The sequence below is a fragment of the Petaurus breviceps genome, unplaced genomic scaffold, assembly GCF_028583685.1.
Source record: "Petaurus breviceps papuanus isolate PSGF00001 unplaced genomic scaffold, PetGlider_PUasm1.0 90692, whole genome shotgun sequence".
Lineage (NCBI taxonomy): Eukaryota > Metazoa > Chordata > Mammalia > Diprotodontia > Petauridae > Petaurus > Petaurus breviceps.
The window spans coordinates 781,218-808,178 of NW_027187313.1; the positions used below are offsets into that span (position 1 = coordinate 781,218).

The following is a 26,961-nucleotide window of genomic DNA, read 5'->3' on the forward strand; positions in this document are numbered from 1 at the left end:
ATCGCATAGATTTTGTCAAACAGTAACCTGCTAATAAGGATTTTATTAAAAAAAAAAAAAAGAGGACTAATCAGCAGAGGGTCTGTGAGACCCTCCAACTTGACAAACAGAAATTAGCCTTCTTTAATATCTGTATTTATACCTGTATCATCTCACTGCATCTATAAGCCCTCACTTTTTTCTGTCTAATTCATCAGTGATTATATTCCAACGGCGTATTGGGATCTTCTTTATTAGCATCACCAGGAAGCAGGAAAAATACAAGTTTTTTTCCAAATACATTTAACAATAAAATAGGAAGGTAGCTATCGTACTAAAATGCAAGGCAACATTATAAATGTGGTCAGACTCCATCTAGAATACTGTGTCCAGTTTTCTGGGTGCCATAGTTCAGGAAGGACACTATCAAGCTAGAGAGTATGCCAAGCCAGAAATTGTACGTGTTCTGAAAAATCAACTTTTAAGAGACCTGATGTGGTCAGAGGGCAAAAGACAGCAAAGAAGAAAGAAAAAGTGACATTTCTTACCTGGTATCTCTTGTACTCTCCTGAGTGATTTCTTTGAGACTGTCTGGCTTATGATGGTTTGGGAAGATGGTTCATCCTCTAAAGAGCAAAACGTGTTAATTAGTTAAAACTGAGAATATGTGGGGGGAAAAAAAACAAAACCACAACACATCTATTCAGTTCAGGTGCCACATCTTTAATGAAGCCTAATCCTTGGGTTGGAAGCATTGCTCTCTCCTCGTGGTTTTTTTTTTTAAACAAAATTTGATCTCTACCTTGTTCTACCATATTCCATTTTGTATCATAATATTTATTATTTGTCTCATCCTCTTCTTTGAGGAGAAAGTCTATAATTTTTCTTATATCCCTAGCTTTTAAGTGCCTTGCACAAAGTAGCTGTTGAATAAATAACTGGTGAATGCAATATCTTCTGCACTTGTGTTTAAATTTTAAACATTTAAATATTGTTTTAAAATTACTTCTCTAAGTATGTCCTACAAGGCCACAAACTAGAAGACTTTATTCACTTATATTCTTTTTAGCACCTAGCACAGTACTTTGCATACAGTGTAGGTGCTTGGTAAATTTTAATTATGTTAAGATTAAAAAAAAAAAAACCAAACCTTGGAATTTACAAAGTCAGAAACACTGAAAGTAGTGGGGAAGACATATGAAGGTGGTCAGAAAGAGAAAATATTTCTATATAGTCAGGTTAACTAGCAAAGTATGTAGAAGCAATACTAAAGAAGTGAAACCAGTACTTCCCTCTGGAGGGAAATGTGTACAAGAGGAGAAAGGAAGAATGGGCTGCAATCTGCACTGAAGGGCTACATGCTCAAGCTGATGAGATCAAAGATCCATTCAAGAGTAGAGAACATAGTAATTCTTTGACTTTTCTCATTCAGTGACTATCAGTTGAACCTTCATTGTGTGCACAGGTGCTGGGTGTGGGATCCAGAAAAAATGACAGGACCACAGCCCTGCCCTTAAGTGTGTGATCTTGCTTAACAAACACAAACACACATACACAATTAATAAAATATTTTAAAGAAAACATGCAATAATAATACAAACTTCGGTGAATGTGAAATCTCTGAAATCAACAAGCCTCCAAATGTCATCAAATGCCAAAAAAGAATAATATAGCTCACATTTATAATGAACTTTGTTCCCAATACCCTTTTAACAGACAATAAGACTAGAGAATGGACCTGGGATTTTATCCATTTTCACAGAACTAGGGGAGGGGGCTGCTCCCTCTAGCAATGCAGGGCAGCATTCTACCCTCTTGGCAACTTACAGTATCAGAGAGTTGCCTAGAGTACTGAAGGGCTAAATGACTTCTAGGGTCATAAAGTCAGTTTATGTCAGAGGAAGGACTTGAATCTGGATTTCTGGGCTTCAAGGTCAGCTGGACAGATATCCACTACCTCACTTTACCTCTCATGATGCAGACAAGGATTACATCTATTTTCATTTTACTTATGATGAACTTGAAATTGAGGCCCAGAGATTCCATTCCTTGAAGGCAGGGACTGTCTTTTGCCTCCTTTTTGCTTGACACATAGTAGGCGCTTAATAAATGTTTAATAATTGGCTGACTGAGAGGTTAAGTGATCTGCCAAAATGATTTTCATAAAGTACAGGTCATTCCTCTACTCAATAAACTTCAGTGGCTCCCTACTACTTTAGGGATCCAAATGTGAAATCCCTTGGCTTTTAAAGTCTTTTATAAGGTGGCCCCTTCCCACCTTTCAAGTCTTGTGCTTTACTAGCCTCCACAAGATCAGGCAACACCAGTCTTGCTTCTATTCCTTGGGCACAATTTCTCCTCTCTGTGCCTTTTTATCTGCTGTCCCATATTCCTAAAATGTTTTTTCTCCTTTCTGCTTCTTAGCTTCCATCAAGACTCAAAGCTGGGGGTGGCTAGGTGGCTCAGTGAATAGAGTGCTGGCCCTGCATTCAGGAGGGCCTGAGTTCAAATTTGATCTCAGACACTTAACACAAAACTAGCTGTGTGACCTTGAACAAGTCACTTAACCCCAACTGTCCTGGCTTCACCCCTCCAGAAAGAAAAAAAAAAGACTCAAGGCTCAAATCCTATTTTGTGCAAGTTGCCTTTGCTTCCCCTTCCCCTCAATGTATGGTGCCTTCTCTCTGAGATTACTTCCAAATTACCCTGCATATATATTTATATGTGTTAATATATTTTAATTTTGCATGTTGATAATCGTTTACATGTTTACCAATTAAAATGTGAGACACTTGACAGCAGGGTCTGTTTTTCATCTATCTTTGTATCCCTAGCACTTTGCACAGGGGCTGGCATTCAGTAAGAGTTTAATAAGTGCCCCATCAATGCAACTTACCATACGGCCTTGTAATTCAAACCTCACTATTGACTCACATCTGTTGCGTGACCTTGCCTATGAGTCACTGTCGCCGCCCCCCTCCACACACACACCTTGGGGTAATTTCCAACCCCAACTGCACCTGGCATTACAAACCCAGGTGTGTCTCCCTCCTGCACTCGCAGGCACTCAGCAAGGTGCTGGACACATAACGGGCGCTTAGAGATGCTCCCTGGCCAGAGCTCACCTCCGGTCAGGTTTCTTTACGGCTAGGGCAGGTTCTCATTTCTCCTCTTCTTTCTCAGCCGTGGAAGCCCTCCGCTGCCGCCCCCTCCCCAGCTCTTTCAGGGCAAGGTCACGTTATTTTAGGAAGGGGATCGCACAGAGAGGAAAGGCCCCTGAGCGCAGGAACGCCGACATCCCGTCTGCCCGCTCTGGCGCTCTGATTGGCTGATCCCCACGCCGCGTATCCTTTTCCCTCCTCCTCCTCTCAGCCCCCCGGCTTACTCCGAATCCCAGCTAAGACCCCCCCGCCACTAGAAGCCTTTCCTGATGCCCCTTAGCCCCTTCCCCCTAATGATCATCTTCCTTTATCCTGCTCTTCTCCGTACACCGCGGTTTTCGCCTTGTCTCCGTCGGACTGAGGTCCCAAGAAACAGGGAGGTCTTCCATTTCCCAGCGCTTAGCTCAGTGTCCGGTATACAGTAGGCGCTTAATAAATACTCATGGACTCTCCAAGAGAGAGCGCTCAAGAACGATGACAAATGTCAAAATTCTCACTGAGCCTGGGGTGGGGCCAATGCCCCCCATCAAGCATAACACAGGCGCCCTTCGTCTCCCCCTCTTGGGGGCTACCTCCCCTCTTCTTTCTTCCTGGGGGAAGGGGGGGGAGGATAACAGGTGGGGGTGGGACCATTGGTCTGAGCATCCAGGGGACCCCTTGGCGAGGAAAGGCGCCAGGGGAGCTCCGGAGAGGTGGGGGGCTGCTGAAAGGGTTTGTTCCGCGTTACGCCATCCCAGTCCTCCTTTCTCTCCCAGCCTGGACGTCCCGCATCCTCCGCGGGACTCTAGGGTCCATCCTGTCCCACCCGTTCCCGATCAATTTCCTTCTCCACCTTTGGTCTCCCGGCCGGGAGCCCATCCCTCGCGAGAGGCCGAGGCGGTGCGAGAAGAGGACCCCCCGCGGGGCGCGAAGCGGTGCTCGCCCGCCTAGGCGGGAAACCTCCCACCCACCCAGGACGCGCGCGCGCCTCTCCAGCCCGTTACCGGCGGCGACCGCCTCCGCCGCACTCACCTTCCGAGGACTGCAGGTCCCGAAGCCCTCTCCTGGTAGTGGCCGGCGAGGGCTGCGGCGGTGGCTGAGCCTCCTGCTGCTGGAGCCGGGTCGTTCTTCTCGTATTCATCTCTACGGGTCCCAAGCACGAGCGGAGAGCGGGTTGCCGAGATCTAAGGTAATAATAGGCTTCTCTCTCCTCCACTTCCTCTTTCCCGGGCACAGGGCGGAACTCTTGTGTCTGGGTTCGCTTTTCTACCCGGGCACTTCCTCCGGACGCAAGCGGCTCGAAGTCTCCGTACACTTGGGGCGGGAGCTCGGAGAACCTCACTTCCCGCCGGCCCCTGCGCTGAGGCGAGGGGCTTCCGTACGCAAGCGCGTCCCTTCCGTCGCCATCTTGAGGGGCGAGCGGGCGCCTCCCTTGTCGTAGCGGGGCCCTGGGCGTGACGTGCGCTGCCCACCCCTCGCCTGCCATGGTCCGCGGGCCTAGGCTGGCCTGCCGGGTTCCTCTCTGGATCGGCGGTAGGGGCTCCGTGCCCGTCAGGGAGGTAGCTGGGAGTCGCTGGGACCGCGGCCGCCGCCGCTCTTGTCGCTGTCGCTGCTGCGGGGTCCGGCCTCCTCTGGGCCCATGGTAGCTCCCGAGGGTTGTGAGGCAGGCAGTGCCCGGGCTCGGTCAGCTGCTGCTGGGTGTGTGTGTGTCACCCCCGCCCTCCTGGCCGAAGGCCCACAAAAGGAGGAGAAGGGAGAGCCTGGCCCTCCTGCGCGGGGGGCGGGGAGGGGCCCGAGGAGGCGGCGGGCCGGAGCCGGCCATCCCAGGCTCTGCAGCCAGCGTGGTCACGGGGCTGGCTCGGCCGGGGACTGGCTGTGGCGCAGCATTCCTGAGCCCGGCCGCCTGCCCGAGACCCTCCCCACCGGGAGGCCGTGGCGGGGCACGGGCCTTCAGAGGCCAGCCGGCATTACCGCCGCTGCCTCCATTTCGTTAAATCCGTAGCCGGAGTGCCTAGGCTGACCATCCCGCCGTCGGCCGGAGCCGGTCACCTCCTCCTGACCTGTCGGAAGGAGGCACTGACGGTTCTGGACGTGGATAATGCGGGGATGCGGTTTTGGTTTTTTTGGGATTATTTACCCTTTGAAAAGATCTCCCACCTTCCTTCCCTGACCCTTTGTAAATTAGGAGTGGGAGAGAAAAAATAAAAAACTTGTAAAGTGGAGGTGTGTGTATGTTCTATCATGGCGAAATGTTTGTATTTTCAGTCACTTAATTTTATAGTCCACTCTTAAGAATAGGGAAATCCCTTTCTACCGGAAGAACGACCTAGTCATTTACTTAAAGCAACATTTGAGTAGCGCAAGAAATGAAAACAAAAGTTTATCCGCTAACCATATCGTGATACTGAAATGATTCTGAAGAGCCTTGCTTACACATTTATCAGCCGATTACACCTGTAAAACTGGGTGCTTGGTACAATGCAGAGTCAAGCTGACGTAAGACTACTTGTTTACTTTTATTCGGTCCTGCTGAGCGCCTCAGTTCCTCATCTTTAAAACTGAGAGATTGTTTACATTTCTTCCAACTCTAAATTTTTGATCCTTTTGGAAACTGACATTCCTCTGATGTGAAATTATGGAGTGCTTTCTGCTTCATTAGAAATTTGGTAAATACACCTGTATTTTTTTCTAATCTGCTTCAGGAATTTCCTGCACAGATTTATTCTAGATTTAATTGTACAATTTCCAATTTTAGTTTAATATCCATCAAGCATTTATTAAGAACCGAATCTGTGCCAGAGACTAAAGTAAGAAATTTTAAAAACTAGGTAGAACCAAGATAATAAATAATAGCATTATATGCATTTAACAACCAATTTGAAATACTGGGGTGGGATATTCATAATTGGTGAAAAGCCTCATGTCTTTTAAAAAATTCTATTGTAAGGACACAGTGACCAGTACTAGTCCAATGAGGCCAGGGAAGATGATTTAGTGAATAAATAAAAAAGGATTTATGTTTAGGATATCAATTTTATATAGGTGACAAATACTTGAGTCTGCTTTGAAATTAGTTTAAAGAATTTAAAGTTATTAGGATCTTGTTTAAACTACTCTCTTGGTAAATAAAAACTTCAATGTCTCAACTTTTGGCCAAATGATCATAAATTCAGAATTAGTAGATGCAACCTTGCCGTTTTATGGTTTTTATCATATAGACTCTAGTTAGAGCATTGATAAAGGATATTCTTTGTGTTAGGTAACATAATATGGGGACATAATGGTGCTTTTAAAAATCAGTGCTTCATTTTTTAGATATTGATATGAACACTGGACTGCAGTAAAATAATAGAACAAAAGACAAAAAAAGGAAGAACACTAAGAAATAACTTGCTTTTTGCTTTTTATTGCTATCAGGGAATGGAAAATGAAAGTGGTCTATTTTAGCCTAAGGAATATGAGACCACAAGTTTTTTTGCTGCGTTTAAAGTTATTTAAAAGTATAAAGTAAGTTAACTAGCATTTAGGATTTTAGAAAACTAGTCTAAAGAGAGTATATTATTAACATTAAAAAACACCGTTATTAGTTGACTGTAAAATATTAAATTATACTGTCTACAATTAATCAAATGCTATACCTAATAGACATTGTCAAAAGGGCCCTCAAGGGCCTCATTTTTTTTTTACCAGTAGATTTAATATAAGCAAAAATAATAGACACATAAAAAACTTACCTTTGGGCCCATTTTGTTGTGGAAGGTATTTTCTTAATTTCTTATGCCTGTGGTCTAGAAAGGAAGGGGTTCATCTACTATTATACTTACTAGTGTACTGCCAAAAATAGCTCAAGAATAGCTTCCCCAAAGAAATGAACCTTTTAAAAAAAGAAAAGGTATAGACAATTTTAGACAGAAGTTTGCTTGTTTATGGCCTTAGTCTACCTGGGAGGATCACTTATATTCTGGCCCCTCCTCTGTTTGTGAGGTGGCAGCTACATATATACCTAACAACATATGTGTTTCACCCAGCAACCCTTCAAAGCTCAACCTAGAGAAGTTTTAATGACAGAGAGCTGTCCAAAAGTGAAATTGTCTGTTTTCAGGAGTGAAATCCCCCTTGGGATGATAGATTTAGAGCTGGAAAGGACTTCAGAGGCCAGCTAGACTAACCCCTTATTTTACAGATAAGAAAATAGGCCCAGAAAGATCAAGTTACTTGAAGGTTTACAGGTAATCAGAGATGAGATTTGAGCCCACAGCCTCTGATTTCAGAGCCAATTTAATTTGTGTACCCTACCAGAGAACTTATCTCTTAGGTTTGTAGAAGAAATTCCTTCCTGTCAGATTATTTTTAAGACCAGAATAAACTTTTGTCATGTCAGTTACCAATCTCTGAAAATTACTGTAACAACACCTAACAAGATTGGAACCCCTATTTCTTCTAAAACTGGGAAGAACTACAGATCCCAGTGGATTTTGTGGCCAGCCAATCCAGGGGGTGGTTTGATTACAATTTTGAAATATTTCTTGGTAAAGTGCCTAGAATGTCATGGAGAAAAATTTTGTTTTTTAAAGCACTGAATTACATTTCATATTGAACTTCTCTATTACTGTGGAGGGGCACTACCCTGTCCCCAGTCATTCAGGTTCAAAACCTTATTGTCTTGGCCATTCATTATTCCTCACTTCATCCCCCATATTCAATCTGTTGTCAGATCTTGTTATTTCTACCTTGATGGCATCTGTCATACATCCCTTGTCTCATAAAGCCAGAACTCTAGTTCAAGTCTCTCCTCACTCCATTTTATCTGCACTCAACTGCTGGACTAGTTTTTTTCTAAAGTATGGACCTAATTCTGACACAGCATTGAGTTCTGTGGCTCCCTATTCCAAGATCAGATTAAAGACTAATGTTTGGCTTTTAAAGCCCCTCATAATCTGTCCCCTTCCCCTTTAAAATCTTAAATTTTACCTGATTCTGCATACAAAGTGATCTAGTTACACTGACCTTGCAGTATTTTGGTCACAATGCTTCGTCTCTTATTACCATGCCTGACTCTCTCATTCCCCCACCTTAGAGATGGCTACCACTAGACACAAATAGGATGTGTCTAGTGTCTACACATACATATGTATAGGTATATGTAAAATTATACATTCTATTAGTTCTTTCGATGAACATCTTTTTATGTCCTTTATTTTTCGATTTTTGAATTTATAACAGTGAAAATGACTTAGTTGCTCAAAGGCGTTCTTAAAACAATATTGCTCATAACAACCTTGGGAGATAGGTGATATTATTATCCCCATTTTACAAATGAAGGAAACTGAGGCAGACAAACTGTCAAATGGCCTGTCCAGAGTCACACAGCTAGTACATGTCTTAAGGCTGAATTTGACCCAGATGTATCTGATTTGTATCCAATATACAGTATTCTCTTGATTCTGCTCACTTTATTCTTAATCATTTCATTTCATACAGGTCTTTCCATGCTTTCTAAGATCATTGAACTCATCATTTCTTGTAGTATTCCAGCACAGCCATATACCACAATTTGTTCAGCCATTCTCCAGTAGATGGACATCCCCTCAATTTCCAATCCTTGACATCACAAAGAGAGAACTTCAATAAACGTTACATTTACATTCATGAATTTCCCTCCTGTGATAGTAATGGAATATAAAGTTCCCCCTGTATTGGCTTGGTTTTCAAATTGAGTGTGTTAAAACCCAGAGCTTGTTAATCCCACCTGTGGGATGGACTTGTTGATGTGAAAAGAAAGTCCGGAACTGGGAGGAGCTGGTGATTTGGAGAGACAAGAGAGAGGCAGAAGAACTTTTTGGAAGCAGCACCTTGTGGAGGCAGAGAGAGACTGAAAGGATTGTTGGGGGCCACTTTGAATTGCCCTGGACTTTTGAGACCTGTCCCCTGAGCTGCCAAGGACTGAGGAGACTGGCTGTTTTGCTGGTACTTTGTCTGTCTGTTTTGATGTTGTTTTGCCAGATTTGTCCACTGGTGAAAGACAGTCTTTTTGTTGAAGAAGTCCTGGAACCTGGCTGCTGGCTAAGAGATCCTGAGACTGTCCTGCAGACAGAGAGTGAATACTGTCCACTGGTGAAGGACAGTGCTGTTGTTGCAGGGGTCTGGAGACTGTCCTGCAGACAGAGTGAACACTGTCCACTGGTGAAGTACAGTGCTGTTGTTGCAGGGGTCTGGGAACCTCTCTGTTGGTTCAGAAGCCCTGAAGAAGGATTTTCTTGTTGTATGTTTACAGAAATCCTGGGAGAGGGTTTTGCTAAAGTTTTCAGGGGTTCTAGGACTGTTCTACAGCCAGAGGATGAATTAATGAAGGGACTGGCAATGTATCTTGTGGCCTTGCTAAAGCCTTGTCTCCCCAGGAACTAAGATTGCTGAGAACTTGCCTCTTGTCAAGATGAAGAAAAGACCTCCATTTGGGTATTAAGTGCTGTGCTTAAACTTGATGTAACTCTGGGGTAGATTCAGTTGTGATCCAGGGGTGGGGAACTTTTGACCTTTTTGTGCTCTGGGATTGAACAAATGAAGGTACTTTACTTATGTTTTGGAAACTAATCTCCATTTGAGAAGAGGGGCTTTGTGGTGGACCAAATGAAGGTACAGCCTAGGGGTGGAGAAGTATTTAGAACAGGGACTTTGTAATTGATTGAATGAATGGAAGGTCCTGGGGTGGGGTAGTACTTGGAGATTATTTAATCACCCTTAGTAAATGCTGTATTTGGAATGATGTCATATTTTGACCTTCTCTGTTCTTGCTTGGTCACTGAATAAAATGGAGAGCACCTATGCTGGTATTTTGAACCTTGGGAAGTTGCCTTTCCTTGGCATTACATTACACCTCCATTTTATTTTTACCCACTATTTTATTTCTTAGCCTCTCTTTTTACCCTATCCTTTTTACCATATCTTCTCTCTCCACCCTCTCATCCCCCATTCACCCACCCCTCCAAGAATCCCTCCATCCCTACCCAATCCAATCCATACATGCCTCTAAAAGTCCCTCCCCTAGTTTTCTCACCTCTGCATGTTCAGAAGACTTCTACACCCTCCTGGAATGTTCTTTCATCTTTACCTCTTAGTTTTTCTCGCTTCCTTCAAGATTGAGTGCAAAGCCCACCTTCTGTGGAAGACTTTTCCTGGCTTCATCTCTGTCCCACCCCCAGATGTGAGTCGCTTCCCCCTTTGATCCCATGTACTCTATATAGATTATGTATTCACTTAGTTACTTGTTATTATCTCCCCATTAGACTATAATTTCCTTGAGAGTAAGGGTCATCCCCCTCCCACCATTCTTTGTATACCCAGTGCCAAGCACTGAGAGTGCACAGAGTATACACTTAAGTGCTTATTGGTTGACTGATACTAAGTACATTTAGCACAGGAGAATATGACTAGTGATGCAGTATCTTCTGAAGGAATGGGGAGCCAGGTTTCTGTTGAGTCCAAGAAATTGTAAAGACTAAGAGGAAGCCATCTAAGCAGAAGAGAAGTTTCATCAACAATGGATCAGGGTTCCAGAGGGCACAGGGAAAGGAGAAGACAGAGTAGCAGGATTGCAGAGATGTATGGCTGAGGTTGATGGGAATGAGAATAGTGAGTGATATAGCAAGGGAAGATTTGCAACTTGGCAGATGGTGATTGAATTACAAACATGCTCAGGTCTCTCTAATAATTAAAACATTAGCAGTAAAACTGTTAGAGTAGCATTTATATAGCTCCTTAAAGTTTGCAAAAAACTCTACAAAATCTTTTCTCATTTTATCCTCATAACAACCTTGGGAGATAAGTGATATTATTATCCCCATTTTACAGATGAAGGAAACTGAGGCAGACAAACTGTCAAATGGCTTGTCCAGAGTCACACAGCTGGTACATGTCTTAAGGCTGAATTTGACCCAGATGTATCTGATTTGTATCCAGTGTCCTATTATTGTACTGTCTAGCAATAACAGCAAATGACCTTTGATTCCTTTGGTCTGTCCAGCTTCTACCATCCCATCTCTGTGTAGCAGACATAATTTAACACTATGTAATTAAATCATTGATTTCATTTATAAATATGATATGAAATTGTATAAAGCACTGGTTTAGAAACTTAGCAGTTTTTTAAAATTTAATTTTTCTGAGCTGTCTCCCTCCCTCTCTCCCTACCTTGCAGTAGAGAAGGCCACTGTTTGACACAGATATATACATGTATATGTAAAACTATATTATGCATACTTCTAGTTATCAGTTCTTTCTCTGGAGGTGAGTAGCATCTTCCTTCATAGGTCCTTTGTAGCTGATTTCAGTGTTTATAATACTCAGAATAACAATGAATAAGTTCATATATAACTTAGTCATTCACAGTTATTCTTCTTACAACATTGCTGTTAATGTATACAACATTCTCTTGGTTCTGCTCATTTCTTCATTATTTCATTCAAGTCTTTCCGTGTTTTTCCAAAATCAGCCTGCTCATCATTTCTTGTAGGACAGTAGTTTCCCATCAAAATCATATACTACTACTTGTTTAGCCATTCCCCAGTTGTTGGACATCTCCTCAATTTCCAGTCCTTTGCCACCAGAAAGGGAACTGCTATAAATATTTTAAAACACATAGGTTCTTTTTCTTTTTTCCCTCATCACCTTGGGAAACAGACCTAATAGTGGTATTACTGGGCCAAAGAGTATACACAGTTTTATTACTCTTTGAACATAATTCCAAATGTTCTCCAAAATCATTGGATCAGTTCACAGTTCCAGCAACAGTGTATTAGTGTCCCAATTTTTCCATAACCCCTCTGTCATTTCTCATTTTCCCCCTCTATCATTTAAGCCTATCTGATAGGTGTGAGATGATCTCTCAAAATTGTTTTAATTTGCATTTCTCTAATCAATAATTATTTAGAGCATTTTCATATGTATAGCTTTTATTTCTTCATTGAAAAGCTCTGTTTGACCATTTATCAATTGAAGAATGACATATTATAAATTTAACAAAATTATCTTTTTTAAGTATGAGACTTGTATCTGAGAAACTGTCTATAAATTTTTTCCCAATTTTCTGCTTTCTTTCTAATCTTGGCAACATTGGTTTTATTTGTACAAAACCTTTTTAATTTAATGTAATACAAATAATCCATTTTACAGCTCCCAATATTCTCTATTTCTTGTTTATTCATAAGTTTTTCTATCCCTAAATCTGATAGGTAATATGTTCCATGTTCTTCTAATTTATTTATGACATCTTCCTTTATATCTAGGTCATGTATCCATTTTGACATTATATGGATAAATGGTGTAAGATACTGGTCTCCACCCAATTTTTGCCACACTACTTTCTAGTTTTCCAAACTTTTTTTTTATCAAATAGTCGGTCCTTATCCATCCCATAAGCTTAAAACTTTATATTTGTCAAAACATAAGGTTCCTATAATCATTTGCTACAGTATACTTTATGTGTACTTTGTTTCTTAGCCAGTACTAGACAGTTTTGATTATTACTGCCTTATAATACAATTTAAGATCTGGTACTGTTAAACCTCCTTCCTTTACAATTTCCCCCATTAATTCCTTTGAAATTCTTGACTTTTTGTTCTTCCAAATGAATTTTATTATTTTTTTCTAGCTCAATAAAATACTTTTTGGCAATTTAATTGGGATGGCATTGAATAAATGGATCAGGTAGAATTGTGTTGTTTTGTTTTTTTTTTATATTGGCTCTGACCACACTTGAAAGATTAATATTTCTTCAGTTATTTAAATCTGACTTTATTTGTATAAAAATATTTTGTAATTATGTTTATATAGTTCCTGGGTTTTTCTTGGCAGGTATAATCTCTGGTATTTTAGACTTTCTATGGTTATTTTAAATAGGGTATCTTTTATATCTCTTGTTGTGGGGTTTTTGTTGGTGATAAAGTAATTTTGAACTTTTAAGTGAAAGATAAACTGAGCTGCTAGTCTTAGCCTTTTGCTTTTTTTTTTCTTTTTCATTTCAAGGTTGTTGATCCTTTATTTTACATAAATAACATGACATACTTTATTAAATGCTTTGCTACAATTAAGTAAACTATATTGATAGCATCTCCCATAGCAGATTGTTAACCCGGTCAAAAAGGAATTTAGCTTTCTGTCTCAAAAAAGACAGCTAAAAAAAGTTGATCCTAAGTTCCTTAATTACCTGTACTTTTGTTATTTGAATTTATGACCCAATCAGTTTGACTGGAATTGCTGTCTCAGAAAATGCTAATGACCATCAAATTGCTTAATACAGCCTTTTATTTCAGTGCTACCTAATTATTACCTATATACCTCTATGAAGGATCTAGACACTCTTGACCACCTTTTCCTTTTAGATGCTCTCACTTCTTATGGATGTTATACTTTTTGGTTGTTGTTACCATAATAATGTGTATATAATGCTTTGAGGTTCACAAAGAACTTTCTTCACAGTAACACTGACATGAAGCAGTTCAGATCAGGTGCTATTATCCCCACTTTGTGGATATAGAGATATTATAATACAGGCTTTCAAGAGTAAATGACTTGTGCATGGTCCACCACCTGTAAGTTTGATAATTAGTTGAAGGAAATGAGGTTATTTATCCTGGAGAAGAGAAGACTTGAGGGTAAGCAGGGAGAAGAATGTTATAGCTGTGTTCAAGTATTTAAAAGGCTTGTCACCTGGAAGAGGGTTTTATTGCTTTTGCTTGACTCCAGGGGAAGCACCAGGATTAGTGGATAAAAAAATGTAAAAGGGAAAATTGGGTCTTTACATAATGAAAATTTTCCTAATAATTCAAGCTATCCAAAAGTGGAATGGGCTTTTTCAGGATATAATGGGTTCTTCCTTCACTGGAGGTTTTCAAGGGATTCTTTATCATGTTTTGGACTGGGCTTTTCCAGTTCTGAAATTCTGTGATTCTATATATTTAAAGTGACCAGAGTAATTTAGAGTTCCTGCTTTATAGGTTGGAAAGTACTTAAAGAATTAATAATAGCAATCATAATAATGCTTTTAAGTTATGCTTTAAGATTTGCAAAGCACTTTACACGTTATACATGTAAACCCTCTTGATCCTCACAACAGGCCTGTGAGGTAAGTGCTATTATTAAGCACTTCTAGAACTGAGGAAACAGACTGAGAGAAGTGATGGGACTTTTCCGGGGGTTACTCAGCTGTTAAAAGGACTAATGACAACTCTCTGATGTCAGCAGAAGATGGGAGCATATCTTTAGAATATTAATAATTTTCTGAAAATAAGAATTTTGAAGTACTGCTTACCAAAAAAATGAAGGCAAGTACATGTTGTTAATAGTCATAACTTAATAGTTACATAAGCTTCCTTATAGGAAATAGGAAAAACTACTACTCCCAGCATTCCACTGGAGGCCTTTTCCTTGAGGCAAAGTTCACTGTCACGTTGACCGAGGAAGGATTTGAGGCCAGGAGTGTGTGTGTAGCTACCTGTTTTTCCAGTCCGGATTGAAAACTGAAAAGTTTCATGCCTTTGGAATTTGATTATTGAAGTGGGCTTTGATTCAAAATCCACTATTAAGAATGCTTTTCCTGTGATCAAGAATCTATGAGTAAGTAAACTTAATTTCTTCATCTGGAACATAAAGGGGTTAGATGAATTGATCTTTAAACTCCTAGCACTAACAATTCTGTGATTAAAATTAACATTTAACTTTATATTGTTTGTTTCTAGAATGCTTGCTTTTCAGTATTACCCGTTTACCAACCCCAGCTCCCCTCCCCCCTCAGGAAAAAAAGTCACCAAATAAGGAATAATACATTATTTTGTGTTTCAGTGGAACGGTGGGAAAAGGGGAACTCTTATAGGTTTTAGAGAATGAACTGGAAACCTAGCTCCTGGGTCTAGTTGAAATCCTTACTCAGTTAACTATGTAGTACAATTAAGAATAGTGCTGAGTTGAAGATAGAACCTTATGATGAACTTCTCTAAAGCCTTTTTTAAGAGTTGGGAAAGAGGAAAGTTTGAGGCTTCTGAACACATAGGTCCTCTAATGCATCTACCATTTTGGTTATGTAATATAAATGTGCAATGCCCTGTTTTGTCTCCAAATCACAGAAAGTTACCCTGTCCTTCTTTACACATGATATTTAGAATGACTTTGCATTGTAACAGTCAATTAATAAGTATTTATTAACTACCAACTATGTGACAGGCACTGCAAAGCTGTGGAGATGCAGACGAAAATGAAACCAGTCTAGCCCTCCTACTAGTATAGTATGTTTGTTTTGAACTGAATTTTAAAAAAATTATTTAAAACTCAGCTGTACCCACCAAACCTATTATAACTCTTTGTATTATCACAAATACTGAATTGTAAGACTTTATTATTTCTTTTTTACCAGACCTGAGATGTTGTTTGTATCAGTTCCCAATGAGGAGCTCTAACAGTCAAAATAGATCAGGCCTGCAGTACATCTTATTGGTGGCTTATCGGGTTGGTTAAGTGACTTGTCCAGAGTCATACAGCCTATATGTGGAAGAGGGAGGACTTGAACCTAAGTCTTAGAGGCCAGCAGTCTCTCCAAACTTTATATTTTTAATTTATATTGTTAACTAAAATGGATCCTTGTACCTGGCCAGACATCTTTTATGTTATTTCAATTCTTACATTAAACAATAATAAATCATAATCATAACAATAATACTCATTATTATACAATAATATATAAAATAATAATCATAACAATAATAATGATAATACCTCCTTAACTTATCTTTCCTATTGGCTTAAAATTAATTTTGAAGCCTCTAACCTAACCTTTTCTAATGTATCTTATTAGTAAATTAATGACCCATTGGGGTAATAAAGATTAAGTTACCTAATAGTGGGAGATTAAATTTTTTTTTTAACCTCACTAATCCAGTTCTTTGGGGTTTTCTGATGTCTTATAACACCTTGAGGAAACATGGGGTAAAATGTTTACAGTGAAGGACATACTGGTATGGTAGTATATAGAGATCTGAACTGGATGACCAGTTAAGCCGTGAAATTGTCATGTAACCTTTGGTTTTGTGAGTCACAGAATCTTTATTTATTTGAATTTATCAGTAATGTAGAGATAATAGCATTGGCCTGAAGAGCTTTGCTTTGTAATTGGCAGCAGGGTAGAAAGACCATTGGCCTTGGAGTAAGAACCTGTGGTACAAGTTGCCACACAGATAATAAAGTGGCAGTCAGAATTTGAACCAAAGTTTCAGATTCTAAATGGAGTGCTCTTTCTGTTATACTACACTGCCTTGGAGTAGTTGTCAAAAAATGAGTACAGTAAAACTAAGAGCTCTTTCAAGGGATTACATAATACAAAACTTATCAGGGAAACTCTTCTAAAAATGAAATAAATGTTATGGACTAGAAAAGCCTTGAAAATTAAATATACCAGGGGTGGCTAGGTGGTGCAGAGTGAGTAAAGGGACCCAAGTTTGGTTCTGGCCTCAGACACTTCACACACACACACACACAAACACACACACACACACACACACACTAGCCGTGTAACCTTGGGCAAGTTACTTAACCCCAATTGCTCTCCAATAGGAAAAAGAAAATTAAATATACCATAGAGGAAATAAATATACAAATACATACATATGTACACACATATGTATATGTGTACATACATGTATTTTATATACATTCATTACAAAATTTTGAGTTCTAGATTCTTTCTTCTCTCATGCTCTCCTATCTATTGAGAAGGCAGCAATATGATACCTATTATACATGTGAAGTCATGCAACACATTTTCATTTTAACCGTGTTACAACAAAAAAAGGCAAGGAAAATAAAGTGGAAAAAATATGCTTAAATATATACTCAGAGTTCATCAGTTCCCTCCCTGGAGGTGGATAGTATTTTTCATCATTGCAATATTGCTGTTACTGTGTATAATGTTCTCCTGGTTCTGCTCATTTTACTTTGTATCCAGATGTTCATATAAATCTCAGGTTTTTCTGAAGCCATCCCCTTTGTCATTTCTTATAGCACAATAGTATACCATCACAATCATATTCCACAACTTGTTTAGCTATTCCCAGTTAATGGGCATCCCCTCAATTTCCAGTTCTTTGCTACCATAAAAAGACCTGCTATAAATATTTTTGTACATTTGAATACTTTTTCTTTGATCTCTTTGGGATATAGACCTAGTAGTGGTATTGCTGTAGGAAATCTTTTAAATGAGAACTCCAGGGTTTTACAGAAGTTATTTTATATCCTTCTGTTATGGTTTTGGGCACCATATGAAAATTCAGCTGATTGAAATTGCCCAGGGGAAGTTCTTTTCATCTGCTGTCAGAAATGGCAAATTATCACTACTAGTGAAAGATCAAGGGGATTTTTTCTTTAATAAACTAATTGTTGGGGTGGTTAGGTGGCTCAGTGAATAGAGCACTGGCCCTGGAGTCAAGAGGACCTGAGTTCAAATCCTGCCTCAGACACTTAACACTTACTAGCTGTGTGACCTTGGGCAAATCACTTAACCCCAATTGCCCTGCCTTTCCCCTCCAAAAAGCAACAAATAAATAAATTGTTCAATTTCTATTTAGGAAAAAACAAGTGGTGAAAAAAGATAATGTTGGGTGATAAGGGAAATTACAGAACATTCAGAATTTGTATTCTAACCCAATTAAATCTGAAAGTTTAAGTGTTGGGAGAAAAAACTGTATTTTCTATTCTGATGTCAAATTACAATCTTCTTTTGAACTATACTTATTTTGTAATATAGGTTTAGGAGAAACTTCAAAAAAGCCTAGGATTTGCACTTTCCTTATATATTGGAGGATAAGTTTGTGTGGGAATGTCAGAGGTATGGCTTTTCTGTCAATATCCCTGAGCTGCAGATCAAATTACAAATAATGATTCTTGGTGCTTGTTTTGGTCTAAATTGACCTTTTCTACTGTAGATACTTTTTAAAGTAAGTTTTATTGATGATTCCCATTTTTATATCACATCTTCAGGTAAGCCCACCTCCTCACCTCCAACCTTTACCCCTCCCTTGTAACAAAGAAGAAGTTAAGGACAACCAATTCACACAGTAAGAATCTCTGACAGTGTGTGTGTACAACATTCTAAAACTGTCGTCCCACATCTCTACTGAAATCAAGAGAGAGGTTCATTTCATTTCTTCTCCGTGAGATCATCACTTCCAATCACAGTTTGGCTTCCTTTTAGCATTCTTTCTGTTTATATTATTGTAATCATGGTACATAATAGTTCTCCATGTTCTGCTTATTACATTTTGCTTCATTTCATATCAGTCTTCCCATGTTTCTCTGAATTTCTCTAGAGGGCAGAACTGGAAACAATGGTTGAAAGATTCAAAGAGGCAGATTCAAACTTGATGTCAGGAAAAACTTCGCAAGATTCAGAGGCATCCATAAGTTGAAGAGGGGTAAAGGGAGGTACCTTGGGAGTAGATTCCTGTTCCATTAGAAGTCTAAGCAGAGACTGGATTACCACTTCTCAGGTATATTGTAGAGAGGATTCCTTTTTGGGTGTGAGTTAGACTACAAGATAGTTACTGAGATCCCTTCTAAATATGTTTGGAAATTTTATGATTATGATAAATATTAACTTCAGATTAGCAGTAAAAATTGAATCTATCCATGTGAACTAGAAGGGAATTGAAGTCTCATAAAGAATCTATATAGTATTGAATACAAATAATAGTTTAGCAATGATTTTCTTTTCACTTTAGTTCCTTTCTAGCATTTTAGAATTCATTTATAAATTTTGATTACATGTATAACTTCTCAGAAAAATAGGCTTACGATAAGCTTCATCATCTTTAACACAGGAAGATAATAGATTCTAACATTTAGAATAGTTGGCAGTGATGTGGTTATTTTTAGTTGTGTTTATGATCTCAGGACCATAAGTTTCATCCTCACAATAACTGGATGGTTTTTGTTTTTCGCCCAAAATGTTTCATAATGGAAAGAAATCTTTTAAAGAACTAAAAAATTAACTAATTATTTTTACATCATGCCTATTTACTAGGCATTATACAAGATACAGAAGGAAGTAGAGAAGTAAATAATACACTACTGGGCCTGCCCCTAGTAGGAGAAAGAAAATATCTTTGTAAAAAAACTATAAAACAGGATAAATATGAAAAATTCAGAGTGCTAAGAGACTTCAGCAGTAAGGGGAAATTACTTTCATTTAGGAGAGTTGGAGGGATCAGTGAAAGGCAGGTTATTTGAGCTGGGTTTTAAAGGTTAGATAGTATTTCAAAAGGAAGTAAAACAAATGAGGAGGGAGGATGTTCTAGGCATAAGGAATGTAACTGTTTTACATTACAAAAAACTGATTGTTATTTACCATCATGTGCCTAGAAACTTTATTCATTAAACTATTTAGGTGTTTGCATTAATCAACTATACTTTTGTGTTTGCCTTAAGTTACTCTGAGCCCTGGTCTCTGGGTCCTGGGAGGCATGAACTTACTGAGATTGAGAGAGTTGTTTCTGAACAAAATAGAAGAAAGCAAGATATCATCATAAGGAAAACCAGGGAATAAAACTGACTACATCACATCCAGAAGAGAGAGGGCACAAAAATGAGTGACAATGGATACAGAAATCCTCAAGAAGGTATGTACAGTCTTTGCAGTACTGAAATCTGAGGCTCATGGTATGTATTCTAGAAAACAGGATGCATTAAGATAAAAAAAATCACTGTCCATTAAGTACCCTTTTAAACAAAAATATCTGGGTTAGTATTTCCAGTTTGGCACAGGTTAATTGGCTATGACTACTATTATTAAGTTTTGCTGAATAATAGAATGATAGTAAGTACATGATAGATAAAGTATAGTGTAGCAGATAGAAGGCCAACCTTGGAATCATGAACACTTAGGGTTAAGTCCTGTGTTAGTTGTGTGACCGTGTAGCTAGTCACTCCTCAGGCAACTCTCTAATATACAGAGAATATACTTCTTTGGTGGAGGGAGCATTTACCCCAGGAATTCACTCTACTGATAAAATCTCCAGTGCAGGGAAAACAAAAAGAAAACTAGCATTTTATCAGAATATAAGATAGAGATACCTTTTGGTTCCAAAGACTAAGAAGCCATGCCCAAATTGGTAACCTGTAATTTTGAAGAATGATGATGAAATTCAAGAATGATAGATACATTAAAAAAGAATGGTGGAAAGGCCTATAGGATAAAGTTTGTAGAGTCTAAAGGGCATTGGGATTTCATATACTTAGTTGGCTCTGATCATTTTAGCAGAGGCAGAAGAACTCGATTCAAATGTTCCAGTCTGCTAATAGATATATAAGATATAGGTGGAGAGTCTTCCCAGGATAAAAATAATATATTTTATAGGTCACTTATTAGGTGCTTACTATGTGCTGAATCTGGGGAATAAAATATGAGCAAGCAAGATAGTTCTACTCTTGAGGAGCTTACATTCTGATGGAAGAAGATAATAAGGGGAGCAAGAACTGGGCAGGGGGTACTGAGGGGTAGAATTCAGGTTACCAGTGGGGAAGAGGTCCAAATAGAGAAGGAGGCATGATACAGAGTGGGCTCTGGATGCTGGACCCTGGCAAGATAAGGTGAAAGCTCATCTAGTAGCAAAGCCAAGAGAACCAGGAGTAGAATCCAGGTTACTGGTGAAGTAAAGAAAAATGGAGCTCTGCCAAGCAGAACTGAAATGATGATAATGTAAACATGATATTTAGGCAAAAGAAAACATCTTTAGTGGGAGGGGAAGTAAAGAATGTATACCAGAAACCACTTTTTTAAAAGGCAGAGGGACATTTTCAGTCATTCTCAAGAAAGTACACTAAATTGTGAATTTTTTTCTAAACAGAATGTCAGATGAAAGAGAATCTGGAAAAAGATCCAACAATGATTCCTCAGGCTCAGGAGACTTTAATGGTACCAAGTGCCATTGAAGAAACCCAGGCTGAATGTCCTGTTTCTGGACTTAAGGATGTCATGGGGGTAGAAACAATAGGGTCACAAAGCCTGGATGCAGAAAATAAATCTGCAAATGCTGGTGAAACTGATGAAGGGAACTCTCCAGAGATAAAACCAGAGCAGGAGGAGAGCCAGGATGATCCCAGTGGTAAACAAGGTTATCCTCACAATTCAGAAGGACCATGTGAAAGACCCTTGGATCAAAACACTGACAGTTCCTTAAATGAAAAGGAAAGTCCCACCCTTCCCCAGGAGAACAGCTCTGTAGTCCTCAGAGAAGATTATGAAAAATCCAGTATTCCCCAGGACACCATGGAAACGCAGAGCTCAGTTCCTACTAAAGAAGCACTAGAAAATGATATTGTGGTGAGGAAACGAGTTGGAGTACAAGGTAAGAAAAAATAATTCAGTCAGATAAAGTAGCTAATCAACATTTCTTAACGTTATTGTTTACATGAGTCAGAACCCAAACTATCTCAGAACCCTTATTGTTGGTACTGTACCTGTACCTACATTTCTTCTGAATTACTAATTAACTCTCCCTCACAACATGACATTCCCTCTTCTGTGCCTTTGGATAAGCTGGCCCCCATGCCTGGAATGCATTTCTTCTTTAACTTAGCCTGTTATATAGTTCCCCTAATTGAGTTTTATTCAAAACTCAGTTCAAATACTGTCCCCTATATGGGGTCTTTTTGTAGTTCTCCTAACTGCTATACCCCCCACCCCAGCCAGTTACTTTTGAATTTATTTTGTATTGTGTATGGGAAAAACCTGTATATTATAACAATTCCATTTATGCACAATCACCCAGACAAAAGAATAATTCAATACAATATTCAGTTTAGTGGATTTTTCCCTTGATGCTTGTCTCATCAAAGGGAGGTCTACCTGTCAGTTTTGCCTGCTAAATATCTCTGAAATTAAATCGTTTAGGTGTATCTGTACTTTTCTTTCCAGAAGACTAATAGACTGCATCCAGATTTCCCAGTAAACAGAAAGAACTGATATAGAACTTTTGCCACCATGGATAAAAACTGATTGTTACCTTGTCATTTACTTTAGAAGCTACATGTTAGTGTGAGTTATTGGATACAAAAATTATCTATTAGCCAGAAACTAAATTTTGCTTACAATATCATATAGTGGGGAAAGCTAAGTGGTTCAGTGAACAGAGCACCGGCCCTGGAGTCAGGAGGACCTGAGTTCAAATCCAGCCTCACACACTTAACATAAAAAAATTAACCAAAAACTAGCCATGTGACCTTGGGCATGTCACTTAACCCCAATTGCCCTGCCTTTTCCCTCCAAAAAGAAAAAAAGGAAGTTAGCCTTCATCCTGAAAGCTAGCCTAGAATTGAAAATCTTTGGAGAAAATTTTCTTATTCCCTTATGAGGTAGTGAGTTTTACTTCACTTTGTAGTTACTGATCAAGAAGAAACATTTTGTATTCCCCCAGTTGGAAGGAAAACAAATGTCAAGTCTTAAAGAAAACTGAGAGAAGAAAAATAACCTTTCATTTAAATTTTTCTTTTTTGAAGGGGAGAAGGCAGGGCAATTGGGGTTAAGTGACTTGCCCAAGGTCACACAGCTGGTAAGCATCTGAGGTCACATTTGAACTCAGGTCCTCCTGACTCCAGGGCCAGTGCTCTATTCACTGCGCCACCTAGCTGTCCCTGATTTTATTTTTTAACATTTTAAACTTTTTCACTTAATAGTACTTTATTTTTTTCCAATTACATGTAAATATAGTTTTCATCATTAATTTTTGTAAGATTTTGAGTTCCAAATTTTTCTCCCTCTTTTCCTCCCCCCGCCCAAGACAGCAAGCAATCTGATATAGGTTATATATGTACAATCATGTTAAACGTATTTCCACATTAGACATGTTGTGAAAGAAGAATTAGAACCAAAGGGAAAAAACTATGAGAAAGAGGGGGGGGGAAGTGAAAATAGTATGCTTCAGTCTGCATTCAGACTCCATTGTTCTTTTTCTGGATGAGGATAGCCTTTTCCATCATGAGTCTTTCAGAATTTTCTTGTATCATTGTATTGCTAGGGAGATCTAAGTCTATCATAGTTGATCAGTTCACAATGCTTCTGTTACTTTATACAATGTTCTCATGATAACCTTTCATTTTAGATCTGTATTAAAACATATACAAATCTTTTGAGGAATCAGATCCCTTAGGTCAGTGATGGTTAGATAGCTAAGAATCCTCTTAATGATTTGTTGTATTTTTCTTCTTTTGTTCCCAGAGGTTAAAAGTCATCATCAAGAACCAGTAGAAACACTCTCACCTGAAGAAAGCAAAGAGAGGACCCAGGATGTGGGAAAGAACCTTGAAAAGAATCTGTGGAGCAAATTAGCTGTTTATTCCAAAATTACAAAAAGTAACTCAAAATATACATTTGTAGGTAAAAAAAAAATGGCACATTAGATAATTGTAAGAATGGGTGTTAAAGGGGTGGCTAGGTGGCGCACTTGGAGTCAAGAGGACCTGAGTTCAAATACAGCCTCAGACACTTGACACACTTACTAGCCGTGTGACCTTGGGCAAGTCACTTAACCCCAATTGCCCTGCCCTCCCCCTCCAAAAAGCAAAAAAAAAAAAAAAAGGAAAAGAATGAAAGAATGGGTGTTAACATTGAGATCTGGCAAGCAGTTTGCCGTGTGTAGCAATATGGAAGTTCCCAGAATAGGAAGGAAATGTCACAAGATATAAACTGAAAAGTAATCTTTGGTTAGTCATTTTTAAATGTGTGCTGGCATTTTCCTCACCTGGCCCTTGTAATAATAAGATTTTCTCAGAGCAGAGAATGGGTGTCTAGGGGATTTGGGGTTGAGAAAAAGTCAGAGGGATTAGGAAAAGGCCACCAGTACCAGTAAAAGTGTATGCTTAGTGGTCTGTCTTCATTGGTTCCTCTTTAATTGTCCCAAGATTTATGTATGATTCATGCTTTCTCTAATTTTCTTTCTTTACCTTCTTGCAGGACGTGTCATTGGTCTTTTGGCTGTATTCATTTCTGTGGTATTCATCATTTCCTGGTGTGGCAGCTTCTCATCCCAGGCCCAGCATGTGCCCAAAAACCCTGCTTTGGAAGCCTTTCTGAATCAGTTCAGCCAACTGAAGGACAAATTTCCAGGCCAGAGCTCTTACCTCTGGCAGCGGGGACGCAAGTTTCTCCAGAAGCACTTGAATGCATCTAGTCCTACAGAGCCAGCCACTGTCATCTTTACAGCTGCTCAGGAAGGGAAGGAGACCTTGAAGTGCCTGAGCCACCTCATTGCTGATGCCTACACATCCTCCCAGAACGTCACGGCCATCAAGATCGATGGTGCTCAGCGGACCTCTGAGGACAGCGACACCATCAAGCTGTTTGTGGATATCGAGCTAAGTACTGGGTTTGAGGTTGGACGGAAAGCCGCAGTGGTCCATCGCTTTGAGTCCCTTCCTGCAGGCTCCACTTTGATTTTCTACAAGTATTGTGACCATGAGAATGCAGCCTTCAAGGACGTTGCCTTGGTGCTGACAGTTCTACTGGAAGAGGAGACACTAGATACAGGTGTGGGTCCAAGGGAAACTGAAGAAAAAGTGAGGGACTTGCTTTGGGCTAGGTTCACTAATTCAGACACCCCCAGCTCCTTCAATCATATGGATTCAGACAAACTAAGTGGCTTGTGGAGTCGCATCTCCCACCTGGTGCTGCCAGTCCAACCAGTCAAGAAGATAGAAGAAAAAGGTTGTTTTCTATGAAGCTAAGCGCAGAATTCTATCCAGTATAGGCTTACACTAAGGACAGCATAGGTCTTTGAAAACTTGAGAGAAAACTCTGAGAAGCATCCTATTAATTTTAGGACAAATCTGCACTTTTAAAATCTTTTTACCTCTTGTTAGAGCTTCCTAAATGAAAACTGATGAAACCAATCAGTTCTGAAATACAGCACAATAGTTTTTTCAACTGAGAGTTCTTTTTAAATATGAAAAAATAACATCACAGGTCTCTATCTTAGGAGAATATTATTACTTTCAAGGGTTAACTACAGGGTCTTCATTACTGTTTCAAGTGAGAATATAAGAAGGTATCTTCTCACCAGAGAGTTAGTGTTCTCAGTTAGAGGACTCTCGCCAAACAGACTGCAAGGTTTTGAAGTAGACAACACTAGGTAGCTAAGCTTTAAATGACCAACGACCTTCGAAAGTGAGACAGACCCAAGAACAGACCCAGAACTCTGACTTAGCACTATCTGGTGACCTCTTTGTGATGTGTGTGACTTCTTGACGGGGCTAGTATGTCTTTTCGGGGGAGGTCACCTCATTACTTTGTGTTCATAAGGGATACATACCTAAGAAAGCATAGAGAGTGATAGTTAAAGGGACTAAAGGGGCGGAAAGAGCTAGAATTTGTCAAGAAAAGAAGACCCTGGGGTAAACTGAAGTGCATCATTGATACTTAAAACATAAGGATTTAGGAAAGTGTTTTTGGAAATAAGTGTAATGAGAAAACACATAGATTTAAATCAAGTTGTTTTTTTTTTACAGTTAGGCTCAGTTTGGCAGGAGGAGGCCAAGCTTGACTGGTTCATATTTGTAATTTTTTGACTTAATGATGGAATCTCATACTAGTGAGGTAAGATATGAACAGAAGCTTAAAACATTAGTGTCAGTTAAGAAAAAGAGGCAGAAAAAGGGATCTAGTATGTTTTGGTTCTCCCAGCATTTACATATCATAGATGGCCTCAATATAAGTAAAATCAGTGGTGCCTTGAAGAACTATTACATCGGTCCACAGAAATGAACTACCTCAGGTCTTATCTAAGGAGAGAACCAGACTGGAGCATGCCTTTCTGTTAGGTCAGCACTTGAACCTGGGATTAGCTCTTTTTTTCTTTCTTCAGTTCAACATCCCCTCCACTTCAAGATGTGACCTAGAACTCTTGGTGATTTGTTCATTGCTTTTGCTATAACACACTTTTCCTCCCATATAAAGATCAAAGTTAATTCTCTCAAAATGTCAAGTTTATGTATTCAGTTTCAAAGACCATTTTAATAAGCACTATATAAAGAGACATTGCAATATGAGTAATATATTTTTTAAAGCTAAAAACTACATTTTTAAAAACAAAAACTGACCAAAGTCTTTAATCTATTGTAATCTCTTAAATTATTCTCAACAGAGTCTTTTAAATGCTATTCAGATTTTTAAATTACCTGTTCATGCTACTTCATATTTCATAAATACTTATGATCTGTTACTTGCTTGACTTACAGAATTGTTTCTTGGACATTTAACATAATATATAACCTGTAGCCTTAAATTTTTTCATGTATATATCTGAAATATTTCCAGATAACAATGAATTTAAAAAACAAAGATATACTCATAAACCAAGACTTTAATATTAAGTTTGCAAAAGAAAGCAGGAGTCATTTTGTCTGTCAATTAAGACTCTTCCTGTATTCTGAACTTCATTTGTACATTTAGTGACTGTTCTAACACTTACACAAAGAGAAGCTACTACTATCAGATTTCATCCAGGAGAGGTTACTCATATCCCTGAGCTAGCATCACTCAGATGACTTTGCACATGTGCCTTTTTTCTGGTTTATGCTAAGTTCTAGATCTCAGGTTGTAACATATCTAAAGATGACAACTCAAATTCCCCAGGCCCTACTGAAGATGACTTCATTAAACTCATTTCCACTTATACTGACCTTTACCTCTGACTCTGTGTAATGGTATTTCTCAGATCTTTTTGGTTTTCTTTTTCCCAAAATAAAGAATACAGTGTACTAAACTAAGCCATAGGAGAGCATGAGAGCAAAGAACTGCAGAGCTTATATATTC

The 26,961-nt window shown here is 39.1% G+C and overlaps 2 protein-coding genes across 9 annotated transcripts in view; one reads left to right on the forward strand and one right to left on the reverse strand.

The window, feature by feature from the left end:
- Nucleotides 1-5,549, reverse strand: part of TOR1AIP1 (torsin 1A interacting protein 1) — a 39,967-nt gene extending 34,418 nt beyond the window's left edge. Inside the window, exons 1-2 of one of the 4 annotated variants that reach the window (XM_069065455.1) lie at nucleotides 4,152-5,549; nucleotides 528-605 (exon numbers count right to left, since the gene is read on the reverse strand). In XM_069065455.1, coding sequence (XP_068921556.1) covers nucleotides 528-605; nucleotides 4,152-4,605 — 532 coding nt within the window. In that variant the 5' untranslated portion in view covers nucleotides 4,606-5,549. The remainder of the gene's footprint in view (nucleotides 1-527; nucleotides 606-4,151) is intronic. The other 3 variants (XM_069065456.1, XM_069065453.1, XM_069065454.1) reach the window with 3 other exon arrangements.
- TOR1AIP2 (torsin 1A interacting protein 2) lies at nucleotides 4,169-26,833 on the forward strand. 5 transcript variants are annotated; one of them, XM_069065458.1, is made up of 7 exons: nucleotides 4,176-4,308; nucleotides 14,493-14,729; nucleotides 18,467-18,646; nucleotides 19,584-19,774; nucleotides 21,002-21,502; nucleotides 23,371-23,529; nucleotides 24,106-26,833. In XM_069065458.1, the coding sequence occupies exons 4-7, from the start codon at nucleotides 19,741-19,743 to the stop codon at nucleotides 24,867-24,869; spliced, it is 1,458 nt and encodes a 485-aa protein (XP_068921559.1). In that variant the 5' UTR covers nucleotides 4,176-4,308; nucleotides 14,493-14,729; nucleotides 18,467-18,646; nucleotides 19,584-19,740; the 3' UTR covers nucleotides 24,870-26,833. The 5 variants fall into 5 exon arrangements, with proteins under 5 accessions (XP_068921561.1, XP_068921560.1, XP_068921559.1 ...); XM_069065459.1 differs by lacking the exon at nucleotides 14,493-14,729 and having other exon boundaries at nucleotides 4,170-4,308; XM_069065457.1 differs by lacking the exon at nucleotides 18,467-18,646.
- Nucleotides 26,834-26,961: the final 128 nt, after the last annotated feature.

Excerpts from the sequence above, each read along its gene's own strand:
- TOR1AIP2 (XM_069065460.1), top strand. The coding sequence starts at position 19,741 with ATGAGTGACAATGGATACAGAAATCCTCAAGAAG. Across the intron at positions 21,503-23,370 it reads GAAACGAGTTGGAGTACAAG|AGGTTAAAAGTCATCATCAA; the intron begins GTAAGAAAAAAT and ends TTTTGTTCCCAG. Across the intron at positions 23,530-24,105 it reads CTCAAAATATACATTTGTAG|GACGTGTCATTGGTCTTTTG; the intron begins GTAAAAAAAAAA and ends ACCTTCTTGCAG.